Source organism: Puntigrus tetrazona, unplaced genomic scaffold, assembly GCF_018831695.1.
Source record: "Puntigrus tetrazona isolate hp1 unplaced genomic scaffold, ASM1883169v1 S000000130, whole genome shotgun sequence".
Classification (NCBI taxonomy): domain Eukaryota; kingdom Metazoa; phylum Chordata; class Actinopteri; order Cypriniformes; family Cyprinidae; genus Puntigrus; species Puntigrus tetrazona.
This window is the reverse complement of record NW_025047807.1, coordinates 1,133,804-1,161,338: the sequence shown is the minus strand read 5'-3', so window position 1 is coordinate 1,161,338 and position 27,535 is coordinate 1,133,804. Positions and strand designations below refer to the sequence as shown.

General features: G+C 40.1%; 2 protein-coding genes across 11 annotated transcripts in view; one reads left to right on the top strand and one right to left on the bottom strand.

Moving 5' to 3' along the window:
• The window catches only part of LOC122332642 (protein shisa-6), a 47,709-nt gene extending 40,336 nt beyond the window's left edge, over positions 1 to 7,373 (top strand). For 4 of the 10 annotated variants that reach the window (XM_043230017.1, XM_043230014.1, XM_043230016.1 and 1 more), the window contains 3 exons: positions 1,467 to 1,487; positions 2,144 to 2,296; positions 5,605 to 7,373. In XM_043230017.1, coding sequence (XP_043085952.1) covers positions 1,467 to 1,487; positions 2,144 to 2,296; positions 5,605 to 6,461 — 1,031 coding nt within the window. In that variant the 3' untranslated portion in view covers positions 6,462 to 7,373. The remainder of the gene's footprint in view (positions 1 to 1,466; positions 1,488 to 2,143; positions 2,297 to 5,604) is intronic. The other 6 variants (XM_043230013.1, XM_043230018.1, XM_043230015.1 and 3 more) reach the window with 2 other exon arrangements.
• Positions 7,374 to 7,484: 111 nt separating this feature from the next.
• Positions 7,485 to 27,535, bottom strand: part of dnah9 (dynein, axonemal, heavy chain 9) — an 86,767-nt gene continuing 66,716 nt past the window's right edge. Inside the window, 7 exon segments of the mRNA XM_043230011.1 lie at positions 7,485 to 12,753; positions 15,280 to 15,669; positions 16,789 to 16,971; positions 18,897 to 19,067; positions 20,609 to 20,800; positions 22,527 to 22,718; positions 24,233 to 24,460. Coding sequence (XP_043085946.1) covers positions 12,526 to 12,753; positions 15,280 to 15,669; positions 16,789 to 16,971; positions 18,897 to 19,067; positions 20,609 to 20,800; positions 22,527 to 22,718; positions 24,233 to 24,460 — 1,584 coding nt within the window. The 3' untranslated portion in view covers positions 7,485 to 12,525.

Below are 27,535 nucleotides of genomic sequence, written 5' to 3'. Positions count from 1 at the left end.
CGATCTAAAGTTACAGTAAAGGCATTTACAATGCTGAAAAAAAATAAAAAATAAAAGGTATCAATATTAGGCAGCACAATAATTGATAATACAATATCATAATTGACAATAATCAGAAATGTTTCTTGGGCAGCAAATCAGTATATTAGAATAACTTCTATAGGATCGTACACTGAAGACTGGAGTGAAGATGATAAACATTCAACTTGGATCACAGGAATTTATGACATTTTAAATTATAAGGTACAATATTACTGTTATTGTATTTTGATACATGCAGCACTTCTTTCAAAAAACATAAACAAAAAGAAAAGAATTGTGAATAGAGGGCTTTCCAACCAGTTTGGAAATGCAGTACGAAAGGTGGGGTTTTAGACAATACATAAAGGGCCAGTTTTACTAAAAACTTGTGCCAGCGCAAACCATCTTTTGCTGTTAAAATAAGGAAGAGAGTGGAAGAGAGTACTCAAATAAATTATGCAACAATTTTTACGTTTTCGCTCATCAAATTATTGGCATTCACACCATTGTTTAACATTGTATGAAGTATCTTACACTGGAAATGGCTGCAATAATTGATTCTAGAAGGAGGCAGAAGCGAGTGTTATTTTTTGCTTCATCGTTTGCTTTAGGAACTAAAAGACGATGATGAACCATCAACTAGGAGTCACGCAATACCAGGTCTATCTTCTAGCAAATCTATTTTATGGTCTCCAGTTTTTTTGTGTGTTTTTTTGAGATACTGTGGCATCATTATTTCTTTCTTTGTTTTTTGCCAATTCGTGCTGCATTTGGTAGATGCGCAAATGAGATTGCATGTGCGTTTTTTAAATTTGTGCATTATCAGTAAACGACCCGTAAAAATGTCCCCTCCCATCGGAGCTGTTTTGAAATTGCAATCTCCCGCTAATTTTCCCCATTTAGTAAAACTGGCCCGGAGCCTTGTAATTTTGTGATGACCTTGCATAGCAGGACCTGAACTCTGAAAATCAATTTTATTAAACTAAATAGAAAAAATTGATGGTTTGCTGGTCCTAGCTAAATGATGGCCAGGTCACTGTCACTACCAGTGTATAATAAAAAAGAAAATAATTTTTGATGGTTTTTAACGGTAATTGCCCGAAAAGCCCAGCAGAACGACGTCTATACACAGACTACGAAGTCGGTTTAGTTGTGAACAGCAAAACTGCACACGTCTCCACCATCCACATCACACGTGTTCCCGTAGTTTGTCTGGTTTCACCACATCGTTGCTGTGAGACCCGTCACATTGTGTGGACACTGTTCTCTACAGCTGGTGCAAATAGTCACTGTGACAAAAAGCCCAATTCAAACTGCCATTTCACGATGCTTCATCATTACAAGAGCACGAGAAAACAAAGCAGCCCGTCCCCAACTCTATTTCATCTGCTCTCTCCACAAAGTGCTGTTATTGAACTGCGTTCTTTTTCCCTTGAATTGACCAGCTCACAGATCTCTAAGGCATGGTAAGTTATCTTCAACATCATTGATTCTCAATCTTTCCTCTTCCTCCTCCTCCTTCTCCTCCTTCTCCTTCTCCTTCTCCTTCTCCTCCTCCTCCTTCCAATGAAGATGAATGTTTTCCACTTCACACACCACAAACAGCTGAACCCCATGGCATGAACTGAGCGAGTGCAAAATGCTGTTGTGTAAACATTGCTCGTCCTTCGTATCTCCCCCACCCGTCCCGTCCCGTCCACCCACCGTGCGAGCGTCCCGCCGGCTCCCTGGAGTGTTGTCGCCTCCCGGCCCGTTCTGCTGCGCTAGTCGCTGCCCTATTTTTAACCAGGGCTTGATCCTCAGCCTGCCCAGACTCAGACTGGCGTGACGGGCACGCAGGGGCTGCCGCACACATCACATCACATCAGTCACCCAAACCGCTCCTCCGTTATCAATGAGACGGCCGATCGAATGCCATTGGTCACCGTGGCACTGCGACTCCGGTCTTTTTATAGCCACCTAAACCCAGTGCGGACGTTCCCCGTCATCCCTCCTCACAGTAATGTCTCCCAACATGTCAAATGTGTGCAGAAAAACTAAAAACAGAGCTTCCGTTTGACAATGGAGATGTTTGCATTTGTGATTTTTAAAGATTGGATGGTTTGTTTTGTCTTGCCCGCAGAGAGCACCCGGATGAACAGTATCCTCACCTCACAGACAGAGCCATACGATCTGTCCTTCTCGCGCTCCTTCCAGAGCCTCTCCCACCTCCCCCCGTCCTACGAATCTGCCGTGAAAGCTGACCTCAACAAATACTCCTCGCTCAAGAGACTAAGTATGTCCTCAGCTCTGCTAAGCATGATCTTTCTTTAGGGGTCTCGGGGCCGGTGACGCAGCACAGAACTGGGATACACGTGACTGTTCTGTTTGTTTTATTTTTAGCTAAACTTTAAAATGAGGTTTCTTTGCTAACATTGGTCACATAGAAAGATCCCAAAAGTTGGTTGTAAGAGGTTGCGTCTCAGTTATGAGAAACTTGTGAGATGTGGAGTTACAAAAACTGCTGACGCAACATACTCTAAAATGCTTTTCTATTGTCGCTTTTTGTAATTGTAGGTAACACTTTAGGTCACAGTTAGGTTTTACTAACAGCGAGTAACGTTAGAAATACATGTCAAATAGCAGTCATTAGACTATTTGTAGACCATCTGCTTAATATCTTCTAAATCTTTATTTTGAGTCCACAACATACTACATACTAATGAGAAACTTCACAAGTATGTCAACTTATTCTAATAACCCTAATTCTAACCTAACAGTTTACTCTGAGAGCTAGTATACATTATTTGTAAATTAATGATAATTAATTGATGATATAGTTATAAAGTTACTTTATAGTTAGGAGAATGCCTAAAGTGGAATGTCTTTAAAGCATCAGTGCACAACGCTTTGACAACATTTATTAATTTTAGGTTAATGTTCATTTCTTCATACTATATACTGATAATGTATCACAAATGAACAAACGCAAACGAATAGTAGTAAATTGTATATAGTTTAGCATTGATCTAGATCAGGAATCCTAGATACATTGTTAATTAAAATCTTGCATACCATATTGTATTTTTTTGTGGATTTATACAATTTTAAAAAGTGTAAATCTTGTCTGCAACTGGTACTTTGGGAGATTTAGCATTTTAGCTATGCGCATCGATGGCGACAAATGAAAAGCAATTGAAGAACAAGGCTCCTTCGGATCCCAGGAAGCAGTCGGACAGACAAAAGCTGCTCCTGCGGCATCTTCGCCACTCCATCATGTCAATCAGCGAGTCTTATTTTCTGTCCGCTGTGCAAGCTATTTAGCAATCAACATTCGAGCGTCGTGCATTGTTTCCCACGACTGTGATGCCCGTGTAAACGCATTCATGCAGCTGTCTCTGTAAACGCACTGTATGTTTGGTTTTATATGTGAAGTACAATTACTGTAAGCGTGACGTAACGGGGGCTGCGGGGGCGTCTTGTAGGCCAGCGCTCGCCGGGATCAGAGCCTTCATTTTACCTCATCAGGACTGTTAGTATGCTACCTCAACAGGCGGCCATTACCCGCTACCACGGATTCGATCTGAATCTGATATCACTGAGTAAAGCTTTCTCGTGGCCTTAGCCCTATCGTATTGATTCAGTTAGTGGCAGGTTCTTTTGCTGTGTAATAAGGTCTCAGCTCATTTTATTCCCTAAGTGAAGAGTAAATTCCCCTGAGGCTTGTGTAATTGCATAAAGAACGCCCCAGATCACTGCTGGCCCTGAACCCAGTCGAGGCCCAGGAAATTGACAGCCCCACTCATCTGCAATTCTTCCGCGTCCGCCGAGCCGCCACCAGTGAAAACATGCAATCATACACTAAACTATTCATGGCAGCAGACCCTCCTTAAAACTGTCCTGCGGCAGCCCTTCCACCGAATCTCAGATATGCCTCTGAAGCAAGTTATTTTTTGTGGGGTGTAGCCGAAAGGCTTAGCTGTTTCTTTTGGAGCTTTGGCGGTGTTTTGCAGTGACAGATCGTGTTGGATGCAGCCAGCAGGCAAGAGCTGAGCGCCGCACCGTTTCCGTGCGGTACACTCCTGTTAATAATAACATCTCCAGCATCCTCCTCCTTCTCCTGATGTTTATTTTGCTAATATCCACAAAAATTCAAAAGGAGGCTCCTTTATGAAGAAAGATTAATTTAATCTGTAATCACCATAAACAGATTATGTGCCATTAATTTCCCCATATAACACAGTGTTCGTCCTTTCGCAGAGCGTGAGATAAATGGTGTTATTTAGCTCTTTTATCTCCTAACAAACTGAATCTAATCCCCTCAAGAGACGCTGTTTCAGATGTCCCACAAAAATGACTGCCACCACCTCGGGCTGTGAATTATCTTGCAGTTTTTTGTTTTTTTTTCACAAAACTCTCATCACAGTTATTCGATTAATTCTCACTTATAGAAAGATTTGTGGCTGTAATTTTGTTTGATACACTCTATTATTGCATTCACTTCGATATCACTGGGCTCTAAATGTGTGGAGAAATCTATCAAGTGTAACTGAGATCTCAAGGACATGAGCTCCCCCAGAATGTATTCATTACACCTCCGAGCAGAAGATAATTTCATTATTTCCAGTTCCAATCATGCAGTTTGTTACAGTACAGTCGCTGGCTGTCCGGACTGTCCTGAACGTGTCCTGAAGCTCTCAAGCTGTGATCAATCTTTGTGTAGACGAAAGCAAGGCTCTTTGATTTAAAGTATCTTGTTACTTGACAGTGATCGGTCAGTTTAAATGGCACGTGGAATCATTTAACGTTTGTAATCTGATGCAGTCCCAAGCAAAAACTATGGGATATTTATTAAGAAAAAAGGTTTTATTTAAATAGTCCACTTTAAACTTTCTATTAACTATACCCAGCTTTGCAATTGGATTGGTGACAGCACACTGAATGATTTTAAAATACGAAAAACTGCAGACAACTATGGTCCGCAAAGTATGTTTCCTCTCTGAACTCCAGTATAGCTGTAGGTTATATGCAATGTATTTTTCAATCAGAACTCATTTCACACAGCAGAAATTTAAATTGCAGACAGGTCCAGATATTTAGCATACAAGGGGTTGGTGACGCATCAGTGAGATCACGCCTTTGTTAATTCACACCACGTCACTCGAGTGAACGATCGCTGATTTACCTCTGAATTCAGGCATTTGTTGGAGACTTCACAAAACCTGTCTGCGAGTAGAATTGTGCAGTGTTAACTGCATAACTCTCATTAGAGTATTAGTCAACTGTTAGGTTAAGGTTAGAATAAGCTGATGGGTGCTTGAGAATTTCCTTCTAGTTAGTAGTGCATCTGTCAAGTATGGACAGATATATTGACTGCTAGTTAGTTGTAGTTGCAAAGTTACTTATCGTGTAAAAAAACATTGGGGCTTGGTTTAATCCATTCGCGATTCATTGATAAAAGTGGCATTTCAGAACAGACATGTGGTTAAAAAGTCAGCTGAAAATGAAAGTGGTATGAGAAGGACAAACAATTTGACCAGCTACCTTTTGATTTCACATTTACTCGAATGCTCTGAAACTTACACTGCTTGTGCTTTTAAACAGCGGATAAGGACGTTGACGACTACTACAGCAGGAAGAGGCATCTTCCAGACCTAGCGGCACGAGGAACTCTTCCCTTGCACATGATCAAGGTGAACCAGGAGTCCCAGAGCAGCCAGCAGCAGCAGGCCCAGCAACAGCAGCAGCAGCAGCAGCAGCAAGCACCCCGCCAGCGTCCCCGCAGAGTTCAGAGGGCCATGTCCCAGGACCGCGTGCTGTCTCCCGAGCGCAGCCACGCAAATGACTACCCCATGTCTCCCTATGGCATCTCCCCATACGGCGGACGCATCCTCTCCGATGAGCAGCTCCTGTCGGCCGAGCGCCTGCGCTCCCACGAGCGGCTCATCTCGCAGGACCGCCTGCACTCCCAGGACCGCCACTACTCCCAGGACCGCATCCACATGCAGGACCGCTTGATGTCGCAGGAGCGCCTTCACTCTCAGGAACGCCTGCATTCCCAGGACCGCCTCTACTCCCAAGACCGCCTCTACTCTCAAGACCGCCTTCACTCGCAGGATCCGCTGATCTCTCCCGACAAGATGATGTCCATCAAGCGCTCCGGGTTCCACAGCGATAAGTCTATGTCCAGAGCCATATCCCACACGGACGTGTTCATGCCCACCACGCCCCTCCTGGACCGCTATAAGATGACAAAAATGCACTCCCATCCCAGTGCCTCAAACAACACTCCCCCGCAGAACACTGCGACCATGAACCAGACGGCATCCAAGAGGCAGGCCTTCGCCTCGCGCCGCACGCAGACGGTGGAGCAGCTGCACTACGTCCCGCAGCAGCAGCAGCAGCAGCAGCAGCATCACCATCACTACCGCACAGGGAGCAAGACCGAAGTGACTGTTTAACCACTCGCAATCTCTCAGACGTTTGAGGCACGAGCCCAAGCAACAACAGAAGCGCAAAAGAGGCAGACTCTGATCCGGGCCTTTCCAGCAGTTCTTCAGTGACTGACCCAGCACCAGCTAGTATAGAGTCAATACTGAGATATTTCTGTGTGCATATCCATTCATTTACCATGTGTTTGTTGACCACTAATAAGGAAGGACAGATTCTGCGTTCGTAAGGGCTTTGCATGGGGACTCGCAGAGATCGTCAGAAGAAAGAACGTATGATAAAAGGTATGGACATGGATCAGAACTGTATAAATTTATATATACATACATACATATATATATATAAATACAAATACTGTTTGTACTTCCGGTCCTAGTCAATAGCTTTAGACGTTCTTATGATGTTCACGCACTTCTTTTGGTGCCTCTACGAAAATGCTCCATTTCAACAACGAAGTGGTTTTGTGGGTTAAAAAGCACAATCAAGTAAAAGTTGCGTTTCGTTCTGTTTTGTTCATTTGTTCGGTTGGTGATGGCTAGCACATATCGGTTTGTTCTTCAGTTAATTGCCATTAATTATTTTGCAAAGATGATTGTAAATAAGCTCTTTTAGCCACAGTAAACGGACAAGTCTGTTCTGGTTGGCAGTTGTATTATTGTAGTTTGATTTTTAGAGATTCAAGACTTCAGAACTATAGACAACCCACTAACCCAGTGTTGGACCATTTAAAGTAATATGATACTGTATGTGTGTCCTTTCAAATGTGTTTGTAGAATGGGAACTGGGCGAATGTTGGGAAAAAAAAAGACAACTGTTGATATCTGGCTGTAGACTGTGTTGCAGTGACTCACAAGACAAATGAGTATATTATGCTTGTTGTAGTAGCTTCAAATAAACCTTCCTTATTTTTCTAAACATGAAAATGAATGTGAAAAATGTTCATGTGCCTCAAAAGAAAACACTGAAATATTTGAAAGAACTCTGCTCTAATGGTCCATGATATAGAAAACAGCTAAATTCAGAGAATAAGAAAGGAAAAAAAAATTTAAAGGGTTAGTTCACACCAAAATACAATAAGGTATATATATACCTAACAATGAACTGATGCCAGTTTCCATGGATTTTTAAAATCAACTGACCTTGCTAGTTGTTTTTATGGTTGCCATTTTGTTAAATTTTAATATCCAAATGTAAGCAAGAAAAAATCTTTTTGGACATCACTCTGCATATGTGATGAGCATCGGTTATGATCATCTTTGGCATTTCCTTTGAAAACATCTTGAGTAAAACACATTCTGACACACGGAAAAGTTTGCATATCTTTACCATGTCACGCTTCTAAATCTGAACGTTAACGAGGATTTTTAGCATAAGATCAGATCTGTGCACATTTTATAAACGGGGCCCCTGAACCCGGGAATACTGCAACCTGTTTTACTGAATACAACCTTGAATAAAGCCTGTATAACATTTCTTCTGTGGAAAAAAAAGAACAATCAGGCTACATTTCATGAAAGTAAATGACGAGAAATTTACTAACAAGCATCATTAGAATCTCATCTCAAGCCAATAATTGACTCTTATGCAATATTCCACACTATTCGTGTGATTTAAGGAACACGCTCATTATAGTTAATGAGAGAAGAAGCCAATGTCCGAATTGTGAACAAACAAAATGTTCAGGGGAAAAACAAAATTTTCAACCAGCAAATGTGAGTTGCAGATTGCAGAGGAGCCTTTGAAACACAGATGAAGTCACACATGTTTGGAACGTCAGATGATCACAGAACATTCAATGTTAGGAGAATGGCCCTTTAACCTTAGAGTTCACCAGCTTTCTCTATGGGGTTTTGCTACAGACAACCTTGATGGAAAGTTTCAGGAAAGCGTATATTCTTTTTTAAATGGATTTTGCAATATTTATAAGTCATGTTACAGTTTAACTTCAGGAACACTTGTCTAAAACAGTCTGAGAGGAAAAGAAATGCAATTACATTACACCCAGAAATCAGAGCGGCACGGCAAATCACCACGTCTTCCCTGTAGAGCGCTCACGCAGAGCCAGAAAAAACCAATGTGTCTGAAAACTAACCGACCAAATATGCTTCTGCAACTAGGTGATATATTGGGTTATTTTATTTATTTTTTGGACATGTGAATTAATACCCGCTGCTCCCGTACCAGCCGGAGCAGCTGAAACCTCCTTTAAATTCATTGAACTTCAGGGGTGAAAATGTAATTCTCACACACAAACAAAGCCTTTTGCATTTACATTTCTTGTTTGCGAAAGCTTTAGGAGTGAGACGGCTTCGTATCTCGGTTTCTACCAAACCACGTCTTCCCTATCAGCATTTAGATGAAAATATGACACTTAAATGGAGTCCGTGTAGCAGATTGGTTGACGTAAAAGCAGAAGCACGAGGCGGGCGAAAGCTTCCACTGTGCAAATGGCTGCTGACTAAAACATCGGTCCCATATAAAATAATGAAAAGCTCTCTAGGTCTCCACTTCTGAGAGCAATGTCTTGTTCAGCCAAAACGCAATGTTTCGTACTAAAATTTTTATCCCGGTCAGGGTGAGGTATAAGACAGGCTCTCCCTGTACGAATTTGGAACGTAATTCGTTAATTATTTACCATCTGTCTGTCAGAACGGCCGAGCGCAGAGACGAGAGACAGATTTTTAACCACAGTAGTTGAGAACATACTTCTGAAAAAGGCATTTTTGTATTGAAAACTGACAGTTTAGCCTTTGTGCCTGCACAATAAACTGAAAATACTTTCCATCATTCTCTTAAGGACTCTCATAAGGCTTGAATACGCCACATAAATCTTCATATTCCGCACGGTACTTGTGAATAATACAGGCAACGGTGCATTTCAAAAGCTTTTAAAGAAAAAGAAGTGGCTCCGAGCGCTTCCATTAAGTTTACAGTTTGCTCTTGTCTTAAATTACCATATTTCAGAAAGCCAAAGTGAAGAAATGCTGCGATTCTCTGCAAATTAGCATACAGCCTGCTTTAATATTACATATACTGCGCCATCGCCGGCTCTCTCCTAAGTCATTTCTCAAGACTGACCTGTAGCCTAGCAACCAGCATTTCCCATGGAAATGATTAAAGCTTCCTCCTTTACATTCTGAGCAGGAGTCTTTGATAGATTTCTGCTGTAGCCTGACACTTTGCCCACCGCATGTACCCAGTGGCGCAAACATCCCCTTCTGTGATGTGAAATATGAATTGTCAGGTGTGAATGGTGACCGTGGCTGTGGGGAGGAATGGGACGGGACAGCTGCGTTCACATCCAGATGCAGATGCTTACAAGCAGACTCTTAAAAAAGTTAAGTATAGTTAGTAGAATGTCTCAGGTGGAAGCGTGACCAACTCTTTACCTCTTAGTAACTGCTAGTTGGCCGGGCTAGTTCTTAAAACACTGAGACTAAGTTCTTCATCTGGCCCCAGCTCTAAAAGATCCAGAAACAACCTTAAAGGGATAGTTCAAATTACCCCATGATTTACTCACCCTCAAGCCATCAGGGGTGTATATGACTTCAGATACATCTTTCAGATGTATTCTGAGCTTTAAAATCTCGAACATGCATGGATGCATGCATCTTATTTTGGTTCAAAACCACCATTTACTGACGTTATAAAGCTTGGAAGAGCCAGGACATAACTCTTGATTATATTTGTCTAAATGAGGAAAGTCATATACACCTAGGATAGCTTGAGGGTGAATAAATCAAGGGGTCCTTTTTATTTTTGGATGAACTATCCATTTAAATTCAGCCCATAAGACTGCATTTTCTAAATTTACTGAAGCCATGGTAATCACACTGAACGCTCTGTCCTTTGCCACAGGCCTCAAATCTCATTTGTTGGTGTGCAAATATAAATATAGTCTCAAAAGAATGAATGCATTTTCAATTACTGAAACACTAACTATAATAAGACTTTTGTATCATTATTATTACTACTAGTGTTTTGGATCTCGGAAAACCTTTTAAGTATCCTACGTCATAAAGCAAATGCCATAATTTGGCTGCTTTTGAAAAAACTGCAAGAAGCAAAGTTTCTTAAGATAATAAAGGATAGAAACTGCCATTCCCTACTGAACTCTTTACCATTGATTTGACAGCAGTCCTGACACTGTATAATCAGCTGTATCATGACCAACTTGATTAATTGCTTTCACCAATTTAGCTTTCATTTAATCATGGACCGCTGCCAATGTCTGTGACACAAAACCCCCTGCATGTCTGAAGCATCGCAGCCTTCAGTCCGATCTCCTCGGCTGATATCCACAATCAATACAAAAGCAATCTGAGGAGAAAACCAGATTTTCTTCTTTAATGGCTTCGAAATAAACCAGAAAACATTCTTAGTCCTAATGATTCTTATCTTCAGCTCGGTCACAACCATCAACAAACATACACAAAAAATGCTGTTGCCAGGACGGTTTTGTACACACAGAGGAAACGTCATAGCTCAGGGCGGTAAAAAAAGAGTGAATCCTTAATAACTTTAATTTAATAACAGACTGATCCTTCTTTTGGCAGCAATAACCTCCGCCAAACATGATGTAATGCTGGATCAGGCCCGCACACATTCGGAAGGGATTTTGCAGCATTTCTCTTTACAAACCGGTTTAAAACTCTGAAACGTTCACATGTTTGGTGTGAACAGGTCAGGATTGAGCCGCTGTTCCCTCATTGCTTCAGCTGCTGGACTGATCGCTGTACATTATCCCCCATGTTGCCCAAATCATTGACAACGAGATTAAAAGCAATCCAATCTAAATATCAAGGATGGCACAGGTAACACTTTCCGTCGTTATGCAAGTCAACATTAAGCTTAAGTGATCTTCCGTTGTAAAGGGAGAAAAGAAAGATTCAAATGTGCACCGCAAGCTCTTTCAATGAAAGCCTATTTGAAACGTCCAAATGTAAATGTCTTTTGTTTGAGGCATGATTCACATTAACATTTGTTAACAGCATCTCTTTGATTGGACTGTTTTGAAGTCATTCGCCTCAGGATTCACATTCTGTTTCTCATGGCGCGCTCAAACAATACTCGCAAACGTTTGGTTGCTGCGATTTATCTGAAAATCAGATCAAATTTTATGACCAATTTGTCGCGAAATCCAAGTATATTCAAGCGTTCACGGAAATCATCGTCTCTCTAACTCCTGACACATGTAAAGCTTCTCTGAAGCAGCGTTTCATTGATGCTGAACCAAAGCCTGAAACCTCACCTTAAACTCCCCGCGTCTCTTTTGATGCCTTACAAGCGCTGATATTCGCTTCAAAAAATGCAAATGTAAAATTCAGAGAACAAAGTGCACTCTTTACTGCCACGCTGGAAGGAATAAACAAGCAGCACATTAATCATATTTAACCGATGTGAACACAAACAAATAAAGAAGGTTCCCTTACATTTCGTGTCGGTTTCATATTTATTTCTTTAACGCGTTTGTCTCCTATCCCTTATGCCAGGACATGAGAGAAATGAATATAAAGAGCACGGCAGAAGCTGTGTGTCACATGAAGCTCCGTTTCCCGGTGCTTTGTAATTGGATTCTGGATGGATTTATTGCTTTTCTCCACATATTCTGTTTCCCCGTGGCCCCGTTTCATAGCTCAGTGTCTGTACGTGTTGTTAAGTTTTCTCAATAACAGATATAAGTGACCCTGGAGGCTCATCGCTGCCGCGGCGGCGGATTCACTGAGGTGTTGCACTTTCTTCAGACCGACGCCACGGTTTCTCAGGGTGAGATGTTCGAATGTGATAGAACTGAGAATTGTAGGCTTCCTGTTTTAAACTCGAGAGAACAGACGTAGAGCAGAGTCACACAAATCTGTGAAAGAAAAACACACAGAACAAATATGAAACCGGTTCATCAAAGTGCTTTTAATTTAACTGCATGGCACGTCGTGTTTGTACGTTTGCACTGGAACTTGCCTTTTCCTAACGGCACACAAAAAATATGAAAATACTACGTTCTAAAAAAAGGTGCTGTGTCATGAAGTCACGCGTTCTGTTGTTATTATAAGTCATAGGTGAATGCGAGCAGGTAGTTTATATCTGAAGCAGCAGAGCGACTCCAGCGAGGGTCCATTTGGACGGATTCTCTTTGGTCTTCAGGTTGAAGGTCCAGACGTACGTGGGCCCACGCTGTCGGGTCTTATAGACAGGACATTGATACAGGCTGCGGGTCTCTTGTTTGTCCACAGGAATGGCTTTGATGAAAATTACCGGCATTGTGGGTGTGAGCTCTTTTAGACGGGCATCCACCATTATGCCAGCCTAAAACGCAAACATTAGATGAGCATCATTTTCATCATTCATTTCAAGAGGTATATATATATATATACACATTTAAAGGGATAGTTCACTCAAAAATGAAAACTAAATTTCATGTCATTCATAAGACCTTCATTAAATTAAGACATTTTGATATATTTGGGGAGCCTGTATAGAGAGAGATGTACTACCATGTTTAAGGCCCAGAAAGGTAGTAAAGACATCAAAACATTAAGCCAAGATCTTGAACACAGTAGTTGAATTGCTGTCTATGCAGGGTCTCAAATTTTAGAAATAAAAAGACGAAGTGTTTCAAAAGTGTTTCAAAGACGAATGAAGGTGTTGTGGGTGTCATTAATGACAGAATTTTTATTTTTGGGTGAGCTAATCTTTATATGATAATGATTTGATAGGATGTCAGCACAGGAACGGTGTGCTTGATGATGATGATAGGTTTATTTATGGATAATAACAATACATATATTTCATATACATGAGAATTAGAAATTTGAATTAGAAATTTGTAAATTAATAATTTAAATGTGGCTCATCAACTCAGATTTGATGTCTGAAATGTATTTCATAGTGCTTTTACTTAACTGTATCAAAGAAAATGATTATAGTGTCAAAAAAAACTAACAAACAAAAAAACCCCCACCAATTTAACTAAACAGTATTACAGAATTATGTGGAAAGTTTGAATCGTCCTTCACTAAACTGAAAACTCTTGCAGTAACGCCACAGTCTCTCTGAACAGGGAAACTTGCAGGAGTTCAGATGCAGGATGTTTCGGGTGGTTCATGAATTCATTAATCCTCTTCTGTTCCACAAACGACAGACCAAAGATTGCAAGTATTAAAGGGATAAATGCAAATAATGTTGACATTGCAGTGCTCCACAGAGGACGCTGTTTATGATTTCACTCTAATTGTCTCGTGGCTGCAGTAAAAGTTTATTGTGCTTTAAAAGACTGATAGTTTTACGACTCTTTGAATAAATAAAGTCAGTAAAACACTGAAAGCGTCCTTGCACATCTAGCAGACGTTACGAGGAACTCATGTTAGATCTTCTACAGGGCCTGAAAATGTCTTTTTAATAACTCTCTAAGCTGATTACACTAATTCATCAGCTAAGAGAATATCTTTAGAAATAAGCCATACGATAACTTAACGATAAGAATAATGTTATGTATATAGGCCATCACGTATATGCCTATGTGTTTGATGTCGTCGCAATAGGTGTTAAATCTCATTCATATAAATGAGGCCAGATCCTCCATCTCCACTTATATGCTTTCACACTTGGATAAGCTGGAATAGCTTTTCCCAAAGGGCAAAAGGCATCCTGAATCTAAGTTTAAGTTCATCGAAGACGTACGGCGGAAAACAGTCGAGGGGCGCAGTGATTAAAATCTTCCTGTGCGTAATTAAAACTGGTTTTTAGAGACATTACCAGAAAGCCGCATGCATTTCCATTCATTAGAGCGCTAATGGTGCAAACAGACTCTTTGTTGTGGGTCTGTGCTGAAGCATGTGTGTGTGTTTCTGCAGACCGGTGTGAGCGAGTGTTAAAGTGACAGCTCTCAGAATCAACTCATTTAACCAAATCAATTGGCAAATTAAGCAAACAATGCTGGTTAATATCCAGCTGGCATCATTATAGCCTCAGCTGGAGAATCTCAGGTGATGCTCTACATGCTGATGCTCCTCTAGGGTTCTTCAAAGGCCGGGGAATAAAATCAGCCCCGATGTTCGTTTTTATTTGGATTTAAAAGAGCAGAAACTGCTGCCTCGTTCATCAGAAACGCTGGTCAGTGTTTAAAACTCCTGATTAATTTTTCACGACTATGTAGTCAGTGTGAATTTAAGCCAGTAAATCTTACAGATGCAGTAAAATATTAATGAACGATTCAGCTGCGCTCTGTAGAGGAACTTACTGTGTCACTGCTTATTTTACTGACTTCACCTGACCTCCAGAGAAAGAGAAAAGAGATGAAACTAATGTGCCTGATTGGAAAGCAGCCAAAAACTGACACAGAAATATGGACATCTGTGTCATGAAAATAAATAAATAAATAAATATATGAAACCAAATTAAATGAACATGAATGTAATTCATATTTCTAATATGAACCTAGTATATTACCTAGTATATAATTTATTTATAGAATATACTAATATTTTAAAGCCAAAGCTCACTATCACAATTGGTTGATTTGAATTAAAATGAGGTCTGAAACATTCAATTACAAATTTATTACATAAGATAATTTTTTCATGCCATGCAGACAACTTACTTAGATTTTTTTGTTGTTTTTTCCTGTTATGCCATTATTTTTGGGTATATACAGTATATTTGAATGGCATGCAGCTGTATATTACAGATCTGTTCACGGATGACAGCACCCCTTCTAGCACATCTTAACCCCTCTGTCTACTCTACAAAACCGTGAAGCACGAGGACAGAGGAAAATTATGTTGTCGACTTTGCTATATTACTCCTTCTCAAGACTAATAAAACAAATCTGACCTGAGTGTCCCATCGGGCGCCCTCCATGAACAGGCCATGGATGTAGGCTCCTTCTCGTGGCGGCGAGCTGAAGTCCTCGCGGTTCTTCTTGGTCACATCGCACTGCAGGCTCATCTTGTCCAGAGGCCACTCGTTGCGGCGAGCCATGGACTGCATGATGGCCGTCAGGAAGGACTGCGGGTTGAAGAAGCCGGCCAGCCACACCACTGAGGGCAGGGAGAAGTCAGACGTCCAGATCTCCAGCTCCTTGATGCGGTTCAGGAGGTCCGTGAACCAGATAGCCAGTCCGGATATAGACGGATAGGCGCGTTTGGTCCAGGACTCGGGCACCTGGTCCAGGTAGATGGCGTTCTGGAGATTCTCCATGTCGGTGGTCATTGTGAGCTCGCCCTGAGAGAGAAACATTAGGGTCAGCCTAGAAACAGCATGACTTAATCATTTCTGATTCGTGTGAAAACATGTTTTTTTTCCCAAATGTTCAGAAATCCTAAAAACAAATAAAATGATTATTTCCAAGTAAAATAACGTAGCCTTGCTCTGTTGTGCCATGCTGAGACGATCTTTTAGTGTTTGCCATTTAAAGTAGATAAAACAGGTGCAGCATGTTGTTTTTGTGACTAAAACAAATTCAGTCATAAGTGGACAGAATAAATCAACAGGCATGCTTGAAAATGTTAGGGGCTAATGTAAACAAACAGACATTTGAAAGTCAAGTTTGAGCCTTTTTTTTTTGCATTTTTTAGTTTGCATTTAAGATTTCAAATGTGATTCTTCACGATATGAGCCCTTTAAACGACAGGGACTAAGAACATGCTTTTTCACACTCCATATAGCATAATTGGTTTTTAATGGAAAAGTCACAGCTGAATATGAATATATATGAAGCATAAACATAAAAATGCATCTAAAATGTGTTTACCCTCATTCCATGAATCTCTGTGTCACACTGTCTTTTTATACTTTTGTTTTCATAACATAATATTTCCCACAATGCAACGTGGTGTCAAACACATCTAGGAATATGTGAATAATTTAGATTTATTTTTCCATGTTGGGTCTCAGATGACACAATAAAGAGCTTCAGTCATTTCAGTAGGTGATCCACAGTAATAGAAATCATCTCAGTGACTCCCTATTGAATCTGCCAAGGCCAGAATCGTGCGTTAGTTAATAGTTGTCTTTTCTTCATAAGGCTTACCATCATTCAGGGGTTTAATGCAGTTAAAATAGGTCTGAAAAGAGCAACATGACTCTCTCTAGCGATTTAATTTCTGCCGTTACCAAGCACCAGGAAAGAGACAGATGTGTCATTCTAGCAGGTGTGCGAAGAAAGCAATAACTGACTGCATATCAGATTTTAATAATATGGCATAAAAATCATTCAACCACCTGATCAGCATTTGATGTGGTGATGAGATCCGTGCAACAGCAGACAAAAGGGGTTGGAAACTCAGAACAACAGCAAGCCATTCAGTTACAGGTGTCTGTGCGTGAGTGTGTGCGTCTAACCTTCAGGCCTAGATTGAGCTCTTTTAGAGAGCGTTTGATTTCTTGTGTCAGGAAATTCATTCGCTCACACTCCTGGAACGCCACAACTATATATGGCGTCCTTTCCTCCACCTTCCCCATCATCTCCGTCATATTGAACTCCTCCGGAAGCTTCTCAAGGATCTCATCCAGAGCTGCTTTCACCTGGACACACAGACACACGTCAGTGACTGCTATCATCAATCAATCAATCAATCAATCACACTGAACACTTGAATCACTTAAAGTAATACACCATCCACTGATTAAACTATAATGATTTTACTGAAAAATTATACAGGTTGGTAATTTTTTTTTTCATTACCATAAGTGTTTTTATCTTTCTTGGCTCACTAATTTACTGAGGTAACATTATTGGTAAATCAGAACATTGCACACAGAGGAAATGATCATTTGCAGGATGAATCAAATATTTAATTAGCCTGCAGGCAATGCAATCATCTAATAAGTCTGATCATGTTATTGATGAATGCATTACTGCTTAGGGACAGATCTCTTCTCAGAGCACAGAAACATGAGAAGGATTTAGTAGAATAAATACTAACAATAGTCAACAAATATATGATATATGACAATCAAGGTAACAAAGCAACCGTCTCCATTAAATCAACGTCACCGAATGAGTGACCGACTGATTTCAGACACAGCCCGAGGACGTATAACTGACAGCTCGGTCTGGGCTCTTTAATGACGTCCTCTCAGTAGATCTATTTGTCTATGTCAGATACATGAGGAGTTAATGCAAAGCGCTCATTGCTTACAAATCCCAATCTCTTAACTAAAAAAGGTCAGCTGTCATAATGCATTCCTGCACTCTTCCACGACTCCCATATCTAATCTCTTAAATGTCAAAGGCCTCCGAAAGCAGCCACTGCTGAGAAATGAGCAGAGTTTAACCTCTTCAGACACGAGCGCTGATCAGAGTCTGTCTCCGGACATGACGATGGGATCACCGTGAACCTTACAGAGAGCACATTCACACTCTGAGAGTTTAATGAGGTTAAATGTAACTAAGACTCTGAGATGAGCTCATCTTTGTCTTTTTTTTTGGTCTTTGTGGTAGCTTACTTTTAATTTATGCTTGTGAAGATGGTTTATAAAATAACTTAGAAAATTGATTGTTTGGAGACCCAGAGGATTAATTATGAAAATTTCTCATATTTATTTAATTGTAGCTTTTACTGCGTAAAGCTTTAATTATAGGTAAGAGCATTGGTGCATTACTATGTTTACTTTCATTGTATTTCTGTTTCGATAGTATTATGAAAAATAGCAATATATTATTTTTATATATATATATATATATATATATATATATATATATATATATATATATATATATATATATATATATATATATGACCATCAGTACATTAAAAGTTCTTCATCGCTATGTTGGTGCAGGATGATGTTAGGTTGTGTTGTTAATTTTGATTTGTTCTTATCGATTCTCCTTTAGTAAGTAGTAAATGATTCCTAGAATCCTAGAATGGGTTGCATGCTGAATTGATTGGAGAAGCTTGCACAAACTTTTTACCTGTTTGACGCACACTGAACAGCACGTAGAAAGATTTGCACGCTACTCATGCAAAATTAAACTAGTCTTTAGTCATTTTGTGCAGATGATTGGTCCTAGTTGCATGTTTCAGATGGGAATATAGCGCTTATCATAAAATCTCTAAACACAATGAATATAATTAATGTATAATTCTACACGTCTCCAAAAAAACATGGCATAAATATTGTGGGGTTGTACTTGCTAGTTGAAGTTTCCCCAGTGGAAACTAGACGCCCCTGTACAAGTATATTTTTAGCTTGTACTGAGTTTGGAATTGGATCAAAAAGAAATTCAGCGTGTGTTCATCTCCTTTTTCCCTCAAAACATTCATGTGGAATATTTAACAAGTATTGATTTTTTTTTACTCTGAGAACATCGATACAGTATCAAGAGGTAAAACATTGCAATACTTTGAAATATTAATGTTACTCTTCCCCTTTTCTCACTATTACAAATCGTGGCTAAATAATGTGGTGAAAGTGTTTTTCAGTCGAATGTGCTTCTCCAGAACCTTCTCGTCACGTGTTCCGGCCGTTCCCTCTCCCGATCCTCCGTCTCTGGGCTGCATTTCCAGCACGGTGCGGAAGAGCTTCTCGGACGTCTGAGTGAGGAAACCGATCTCTGCGTTCGGGTGCAGGCCGTATAAGTACGGGGACTCGGGGGGAAGAGCTCCATCGATGTACTGAAACAGATTCAGAGGGAGGTGATGAGGTGTGCAGCTGTAATGAAGCGGTGCTGCGATCATCAGTAGACTGAAAAACACATTAAACATGAAGACATATTCATCCAGTCCACTGGGCCTCTCGTCTATGATGTGTCTTTTAGGAACCACCGTGACGATTTAAAACGACAGCGAGCCTCGGGATCACCGCAGACATTCACACAAACAAACACACGAAAATACAAGCCAACACGAGCCTTCAATCCTAATGATGAACCCTAATGCAATGTTATACTGTTAGTGCCAAAATATCGGCCATGCATGACAAAGCACCCCTGATATTTGATGGGATGACAGAAAAGAGGCTTTGTTAATTAGCGGTGTTCTAATCTGTGAGATGTGAGAGAGCAATGCCAATCACACAAAATGTCACAAAACACTCAGAAGTGTCATTCAAACTCAGACATCTTAACAGGCATTTAGGATGCAACTTTTAATGCAGAAATCACATTAGTTCCAAAGAAAATTTTCCATTAACAGATAATTTGGTCACACTTTATATTAGGTGGCCTTAACTACTATGTACATACATAAAAAAAAAATAAGTACAATGTACTTATACTGCAACACTATTGAGGTGGTATAAAGGACAGATTTGGTGGTATGGGTAGGTTTAAGAGATGGGTCAAACAGTGTAATTATAAATTACATATAGGTATTTTAAAATATATAAGTACAATGTAAAAACATGTACGTACACAATAAGTGCATTGTACCAAATAATTAATTTAAATGTAAGCACATAGTAGTTAAGGCCACCTAATAATAAGTAGGACTGATGTCACGCACGCACGTCACATATATTTACTCACCATCCTGTCGCTCCAAATTCGTATTGCTTTTTGGAAAACAAAATTATGAAAATTATGAAAGCTGAGAATCACCGGCTACATTAGCAAGTTAAATTTAGGTAAGTTTTGAACCCCAGGCACCTAGAGTACATTATCAGTACATCACAATGTAACTTTAGATACAATATGTATAGATAGATGCCACATTAGACAGTTCCAGACATGATGGCTCATCTGCCATCTTGGAATAGTCAATGTATCATCAGTCACTATTAAAATAAATCAATTTCAAGATGCCATCAATTTTAACATTTTCCAGCAATCTTTGTAAAAACCACTGAAAATTAAAACTGAATAAACTTTTGCATATAACAATGTGTTGGTTTGCGTCAACTCTATATTACAGATTTGTAAAACTAGTGTAACTTTTAAATTGTTAACAATTTCATGTTTTTTGTATTGTGTTATTTTAGCAATATAAGTCTATTGCAGATATAAATATTCATGCAAGCGTATAACTAAACCCCAGGGTTTTCACAGGTCCGAGTCTGACCCCAGGTGTAGTGACCCATTGCTGCACTTCCATCAGATCCTAATCATCTGCACTTATCACTGAAATCATTACTGATATGACACACTTATACCCCCACAGCTTTACGTTCCACAGATATGGGTTTTGTAAGGCAGACCAGGTTTGGTGAATCTCTTTACCTGATGATACCCATTGTAATCCATGTTTCCCGGCAGACGGAAGCCAGGCGCCAGATACAGCTCTCCCTCCATCATCTCTGGCTTGATGAACTCCTCCAGATACGTGCGGCACAGCCTGCGGTCCCAGTCATCAGTGATGTGACCTCCATACATGATCTCACCAAAGAGATAGCGTAGGTCATCATAGGGCACCTAGATAAAGAGATGACAGTTCAAACCTGACCTAGTCTAAACCACTAAACCGCAGCACTGAAAGCACTAAGCTGCTCTTCTGAGGTATATCACTGCTCCCAAGAGTGTGTTTGAGGTATATGAGACTCATTCATTCTCTAGCATGTGTTGAGCTTCATACTCTGCAGCCCCTGCGGATGCATGTTACGGCCGAGTCTGAACGGCTTCTCTGAGTAATGTGATTAAGCTAATGTGGGTGTGTGACGGCGCAGAGCCGGAGCCAGATGAAGCCATTCCCAGGTGAGAGGAGGTTAATGTGAGGACTGTGACCTGCAGAGATGGAGTGTGGGCAAAACGATTGGAGAGCAAAGCTAAAATGCGTCAGAGGAGCAGGAAAGAAGAGCAGCTCATTATATATTCAACTCCATCTCTGTTTGTTGGTGCACCACAGTCACTGGCCTGTTGCAAAGAGAGCTTTCAAATGTGGTTTTTGAATTACTAAGTCTCAAAATGTGCATAATTAAAGTGCACAAAGCTCTGGATTCATACGTTCTGGTTGTGGTTTTTCCAAACAATTTGCTCCATTTGTGAAACACTAAACGAGATCTACAATGCTTGAGCTTCTGTTTTCAATATAATATATCTAGATGGTGATTTATACAGCGTTGCATGGCAATGCATAACAAGTAATGCGAGTTAAGCAATCAGATTACTTTTAAGTACCCAGTAAAATAATGAACTACTACAAATAATGAATTACAAAATATCAGAGTTACAAATATGCAAACCTAGTTCATTTGTTTCCCTGTCCTATGTTGAGAGAGTAAGGTGCAGAGGCATTTCTTTCAGCCTGAGGTTTATTAATTTCACTTTTGGAGTGAAAGGGCCTTTACAACTGCCAAAAATATAACTTTTTTCTTTTTCATCTTTTTTTTTAATTAAAAAACAAATAAGCAAACCCAGCCCAAATGAAAACAATATGACTGCATACTATGTTCCAAGCCTTCTGGACCCAGATGGAAATTCAAGCCATAGTCCACTGATGATCCCTTGCTGCTGGAATATTATGCTATTTGGTGAATGTATTTGTCCATTTTGGATATTGACAGCATAAAATACTATTGTCTTTCAGTCTGTGTAAAACATAAGGCTGGATATGCTTACTCATTTTGGATTTTTGGGTGAACCATCCCTTTAAAGGTTTGAAAACCTCCCATTGACTTTAACAGATTATTCAGTAACCAAATCGTAACTAACAGCTACATTAGCATTCTGAATTACCCTTGTAATGGATGTTTTGTGATTGGTGTTGTACTGGTGTATGTGGTGTTGTAGCATATATTTAAAGCTTTTATAGCTATAGTCATACGCAGCGTTTGAGTGAAACATGGACCTTGCTGAAAATCATGACAATGGCTTTAACGCATCATTACACTGAACCAAATGTATCTAACACTGCTCTGCTGCCTCGCACTGCTATTTCCTTCAGGAAATGGCGATCTAGTTTGAGTCCATAGCTCTTTAGCGCTGGGTTTTTGCCATAAAAGCAAGCAGTGATGCTTAATTGCTAGGTGCAATGAAGGGCATGAATATTAAATTGGGAGCAGGTTGTTGTGTAGGTGTGGGTGAGTAATTACACACGCTCCAGACCCACATCAGTCTCTTTTAACACAGCGTATGTCAGCAGGCGTTTCACTCTCTCTAGTTCAATAAGTGCACTCACATAAATAAACTCTGCTTCTCTCACCTTGGTGTTGGCCTCCAGATAGTTGTAGAGCACGTTGACGGAGATGGTCAGGTCTCCGGTGTTGAACGGGTAACTCCGGTTCCAGCCCTGAGGGCCGAACTTCCTTCGCTCCGCCACCACCGCGTGGAAGTAACACAGTGCGAAGAGGATGCTTTTGAACTCGTTCTCGCGGGCGCACATCTCCAGAGTATCCTGTCAATTAGGACACATCGGTATCACGCTTCACATTCTGCCAACAAGCACCGACCGAAGAACAAAGAGAAAACGTTGAAAGTAAAAACCTTTGCGTTGTTCTTTCATTGTCAGCGTTCCCAGTGGACACCAGGCATTAGGACAGACAAAAGAATGACTCTATTCCAATATATTTAGGAGCTGAGATTCCTTTTTAATTGTCACTGCTTGTCAGAGCTTTCATCGCCGGGCTCATTATTTGAAACAACTTCAATCAGTGTGTATATGTGTGTGGGGTTGAGGTCTAAATGGCATCTCCACCTCATGGGATTCGTTTGTTTGCACAAGAAACCCAATAATGCCGTTAAGCAAATATTCTCTGCTTATGAATATGTCTCCAGTAGTGTGAGCTCTTACATGTCGCTGTGCTGGTGCGGCTGACTTAAGGAGCTTTAATAATAGAGCAGAAGGAGCTGAAGCTCTGATCCATTAACATTCTGCATGCAACACCAGAGATCTGAGCGTGCTGTACATCCACACACTCTACAGAATGAGTTTATGATCTCCGTAGCCATGTTAAACAGCTCGTCACAATCAAACCAATCATGAAGAGTTAAAAATCATTTCCATTAGCCCTGAATTTGACAACGCCAACAGGAAGCAATTGACTCTGATCTTTGCCAGGACAGCTGAAAAGGTCAATAAGAAAGTAGCTGTCATTTTCTGGATTACTGCTGCTTACTACAGTTTGAGGGCTGTTTAGGCCTTTTTCTCTGCCATTGATTTACTTTCGAGACGCGTACATGACTAGAATGTGACTCGTTCGGCAGAGGAACCCTCCTGGAAAGCTACAGTACGAGTGTTGCTACAGCACTGATCTGGCAGATAGTCATCTGCACGCTAAATCGGCCTAGAGTAAGCTGGAAAGTCACGCCACGGATTGGGTTCATCGATAACACATGCAGAATTTTAATTAGCAGTAGCGCAGCAAACAGAGTTTCTCTCATAACAAGCAAAATAGGCCCCGCAGATGGCCACTATTGTATTAACCAGATCCAAGATAAACAAAACAGCACAATTTGGATTTATGGGACTTCACAGAAAACATGACATGGGTTAGTAAAATTATACTTTTACTCCTGCATTATTCAAAAATGCAACAGAAAAGCAATTTATATATACACACTCTATAATGGCCATTTTGATCTATTGACATGGCATCAAATTAGTACAACTGTCCTAATATCAAATATTATTTATGTTTAAAAAAACAACTGAACAAACAGATCAATCAATCAATCAATCAATCCTCTACAGAGCCTCAAGTCTGTGTGTCAAGGTCAATAAATGTCTTAAAATTTTGTATCATATGACAGGGCATTTTTCACTCATACTAATGAATACTACTTTCAGCTCTGTCAGTGTGGTATATAAGCAACCAAGAACACATTTATCCAGAGCAGCTTCCTACAGGACTGTTGGATACCTGCATTGTGTGTTATTGGAGTGGTGTGAACATGTACAGCTCATTCTACCTGGTTGAAGTTGTCCAGAGCTTTGTGCAGGTTGGCATGCATGCCCATGGGCGGCTCATTGGTGATCTTGATGGAGTTCTCCAGGATGCCCTGTGGGATAATATGGCCGTCAGGCGAGGAGGACGGCTCGGCACTGATGAACACCCTGAAGTTCTGGTGGCTTCCCTCTGCATGCTGCTCTAGCTTCTTCTCCAGCGTTCCCAGCCATTTAGCCACCAAGTGGATATTCTAGTATAGAAGTCACATAAATTGAAACAACAAGCAATTCCCTGATGCATTAACATGCCATACGCCGTTATTTTTCAGTATGACATTTGTAAATGGAATGTAAAAATCCTTTTTCTGTACATGTAAAGTACCATGTTTTACATGTCTTTTATACTGTCTTAAGCTCTAAAATACAATATTTAGCATTTTGAAAACAAGTCTAATGCATAAAAGAGAAATTGGTTACAAAAACAACTGCACTATGAAAATAACAATGACTGATAATGCAAGAGCACAAACAATTACCTCCTTAATGCTGTTATTTGCAGAATATAGCATTGTGCTGAATGAACTGTCACAGTGTTAAAATCACTATAACAGCGCTATTGATTCCCAGAAAGATTTAAATGAAAGAAAATAAACCTCTAAATGATATCAATATTGCAATTGGCTGGTAATGACTTGAAAGTAGGAGGATGAGCTGAAAGCCTCCACAAAACAAAGTGCCGCTTTAACTTTTAGCTTGTCAACACAAATGAAGGCTTTCTTTCTCCAGGGCACAGACACACATAATGTCTCTCTGAGACGAAACAGCAGCTAAAAGCTTCAGAGCCATCTGCAGTTTTTACTATCCCAGGTGAGATTTCTCTCGTTGGCTGAAAACTGAAAAATGCAGGCAATTTCTCAGGCACATCTAATGTGTAAAATACGAAGATGTCATAGTGTGTTTTGTTGGGAGGTGAGATGATTCTTACTGAATACATGGCATTCTAACATTCATTTGAATTCTTTATAAAGTTTATCATATAATTTGTACTGAAAAATGCACTACTGATGTGACTACTTCACAGTGAGTCATAATTTGATTATTTCAACAGATTTGTTCCCTTATACAGCATGTCTGTTGTAAATGGTCTTTCCTGCTGAATCTGCCCGTAAAGCCTGATAACGGCTGGCTGAATGCGGCATATTCCTTCCAGAAAAGCCATTAAAGTTAAACACTATCCTGGCAGCCGCTTTTCAAGTAATAGTCGTCCCTCAGCGAATTCACCTTGCTCTCCAGGTCTCTACTCATTGTGTATCTAAAAGGGTACATTTCTAGCGGGAGGGGGACCCTGGTCACTTTAAGCCACTTGATTCCCAGGACTGAGGATTTTCTGCTCTAGTATTAGCGATTGATTGCCTCTCTACAGTGAGTGGATTTCTGCATTTCTGCTGGCCGGGACCCCGTGTGCTGCAATATAATTAACCTTCACTGGAGGGGAACTTTCCATTGACCCGCCGTCTCCCAGCCTGAGTCTGAATTCATAAGTGGACCGAAACAGGAGATGAGACGACAGATGAAGATTGTGGGAAGGCCGCACGGAGATGGGAATCTATGGATCCATCGATTTAGACAATTAAATAGCGCGTTTCTGATCAGCGCAGCGTGCGGTGGATCACCGGAGGATTGAGTAAAGATGTTCACATTCGGCTGCCATTTCATCCCCGTCGATAAAAGCCATTGTGATTCTACGCAGGAGCCTCGTTCCTGTGCGTTCAATGATGCAGCACGTTCATCTAGATGAGAGACGTCCGTATCGCAGGCATCCAAATTCAGACCACCGTCCTACTTGTTTTCTTGACATATTGATTACGATTGTGTTTTTTAATCAAACCGTGTATATATGGCCAATTTGTACATTTGGGCGGCTGCTGGACGCCGTCCAGACTAATATGTGTAATGAGCAGCAGCGGCCGAGCGGGCTATGCCTTCACAGTGACATTGGGATGAAATGGCGGCGCTCTAATGGACTCATTAGTGGAGTGCGGCTGTTTGCCTCCGTGGGCCGGCGGCGGAAAGAGTGTGGGGCATTTCTCTCTCCCAGCACGGCACAACAGGTCATTAATCAGCCGGGAGGCACACGCTGCCCAGACATTTGCTTTGCCAGTTAAGTGCTAATGCACAAGCAGCATTCTTCATCTGAGACACGCTATTGTCATACCGCACTGGTTTAAACATTTATGGGGAAAGTACACAACGATTCTGAATGCGATGTTAACAGTGTCAGGGTGAAGGCAGCAGCAGCTTATCACTCTCTGGTGTACTTTGCTGTAACTGTACAGAATCTCTCCACCACTGTCATCCAGGTCTTAGAATAAATGAGATGATATTATAGTTATTATACAACATTTTGCATTTTTTATTTCTGCACTTAAGAATCAGGGGCTGGATTTGCAAAGCATTCTTAAGAAGAAATGTCTTCTTATCTGCCATTTTCTTTTTATTATTTAACTTAAAAAAAAACGTTAAGACTATTTTGTTTTCTCAAAAATTCTTCTTAAGAATATTCTTATCTTTTTTTCTTAAGATTGTTCTTAAAACAAAACCTTGATAAGAATCTTAAAAATCATCTTAAATGTCTTCTTAAAGTTAAGATAACTGTCAACTAGTCATAGATCCATAAAGGGTAAGACTTTTAATGAAGTTATAATTTTTCCATATATTAAACATTAAAAAATTATCAAACTTGTAACTTTCTGTGTAACTACTACAATATTATACTCCCAATAATTACTTTCTTCCTTGTACTAATTTCCTCAAAAAGAACCTCTTGCCTAGTGCCAAGTTTTTTTCTTGTCATCCATGTCAAATTAACTAAGTAGTTTATGCTTTTCTACAAATAAATTTCTCTCTTGACGGTTTAATGACGATAAACGAACACATCTCACATGCTTACATTCAATGTGGCTGCTACTTTAAAACAGGATAATTAAGTGATACAATTAAAATGTAGCTGTAATTAATTCGTTGTTGCTTATTTTTCTTAAGAAAAAAATGTTCTTAAGAACAAACTTGGTGACTTATGATTTTTTTCAAGAATTGCACTTAAGAAAATTCTCACAAACTTCTTAGAGTGTATCTTAATACATTGTTTAATTCATTGCTTAAGAAGATTTTTGTGAAGCCGGCCCCAGAATTAAGTCCCATTAACAACCTATAAAGATATAGTTCTAAAAATTGTTCTTGACATTAAAAAATATAAAGATGATAAAGTATGATATAAAAAATGATAAAGTAATATATGTGCGTATGCTGTGTATATTTATTATGTA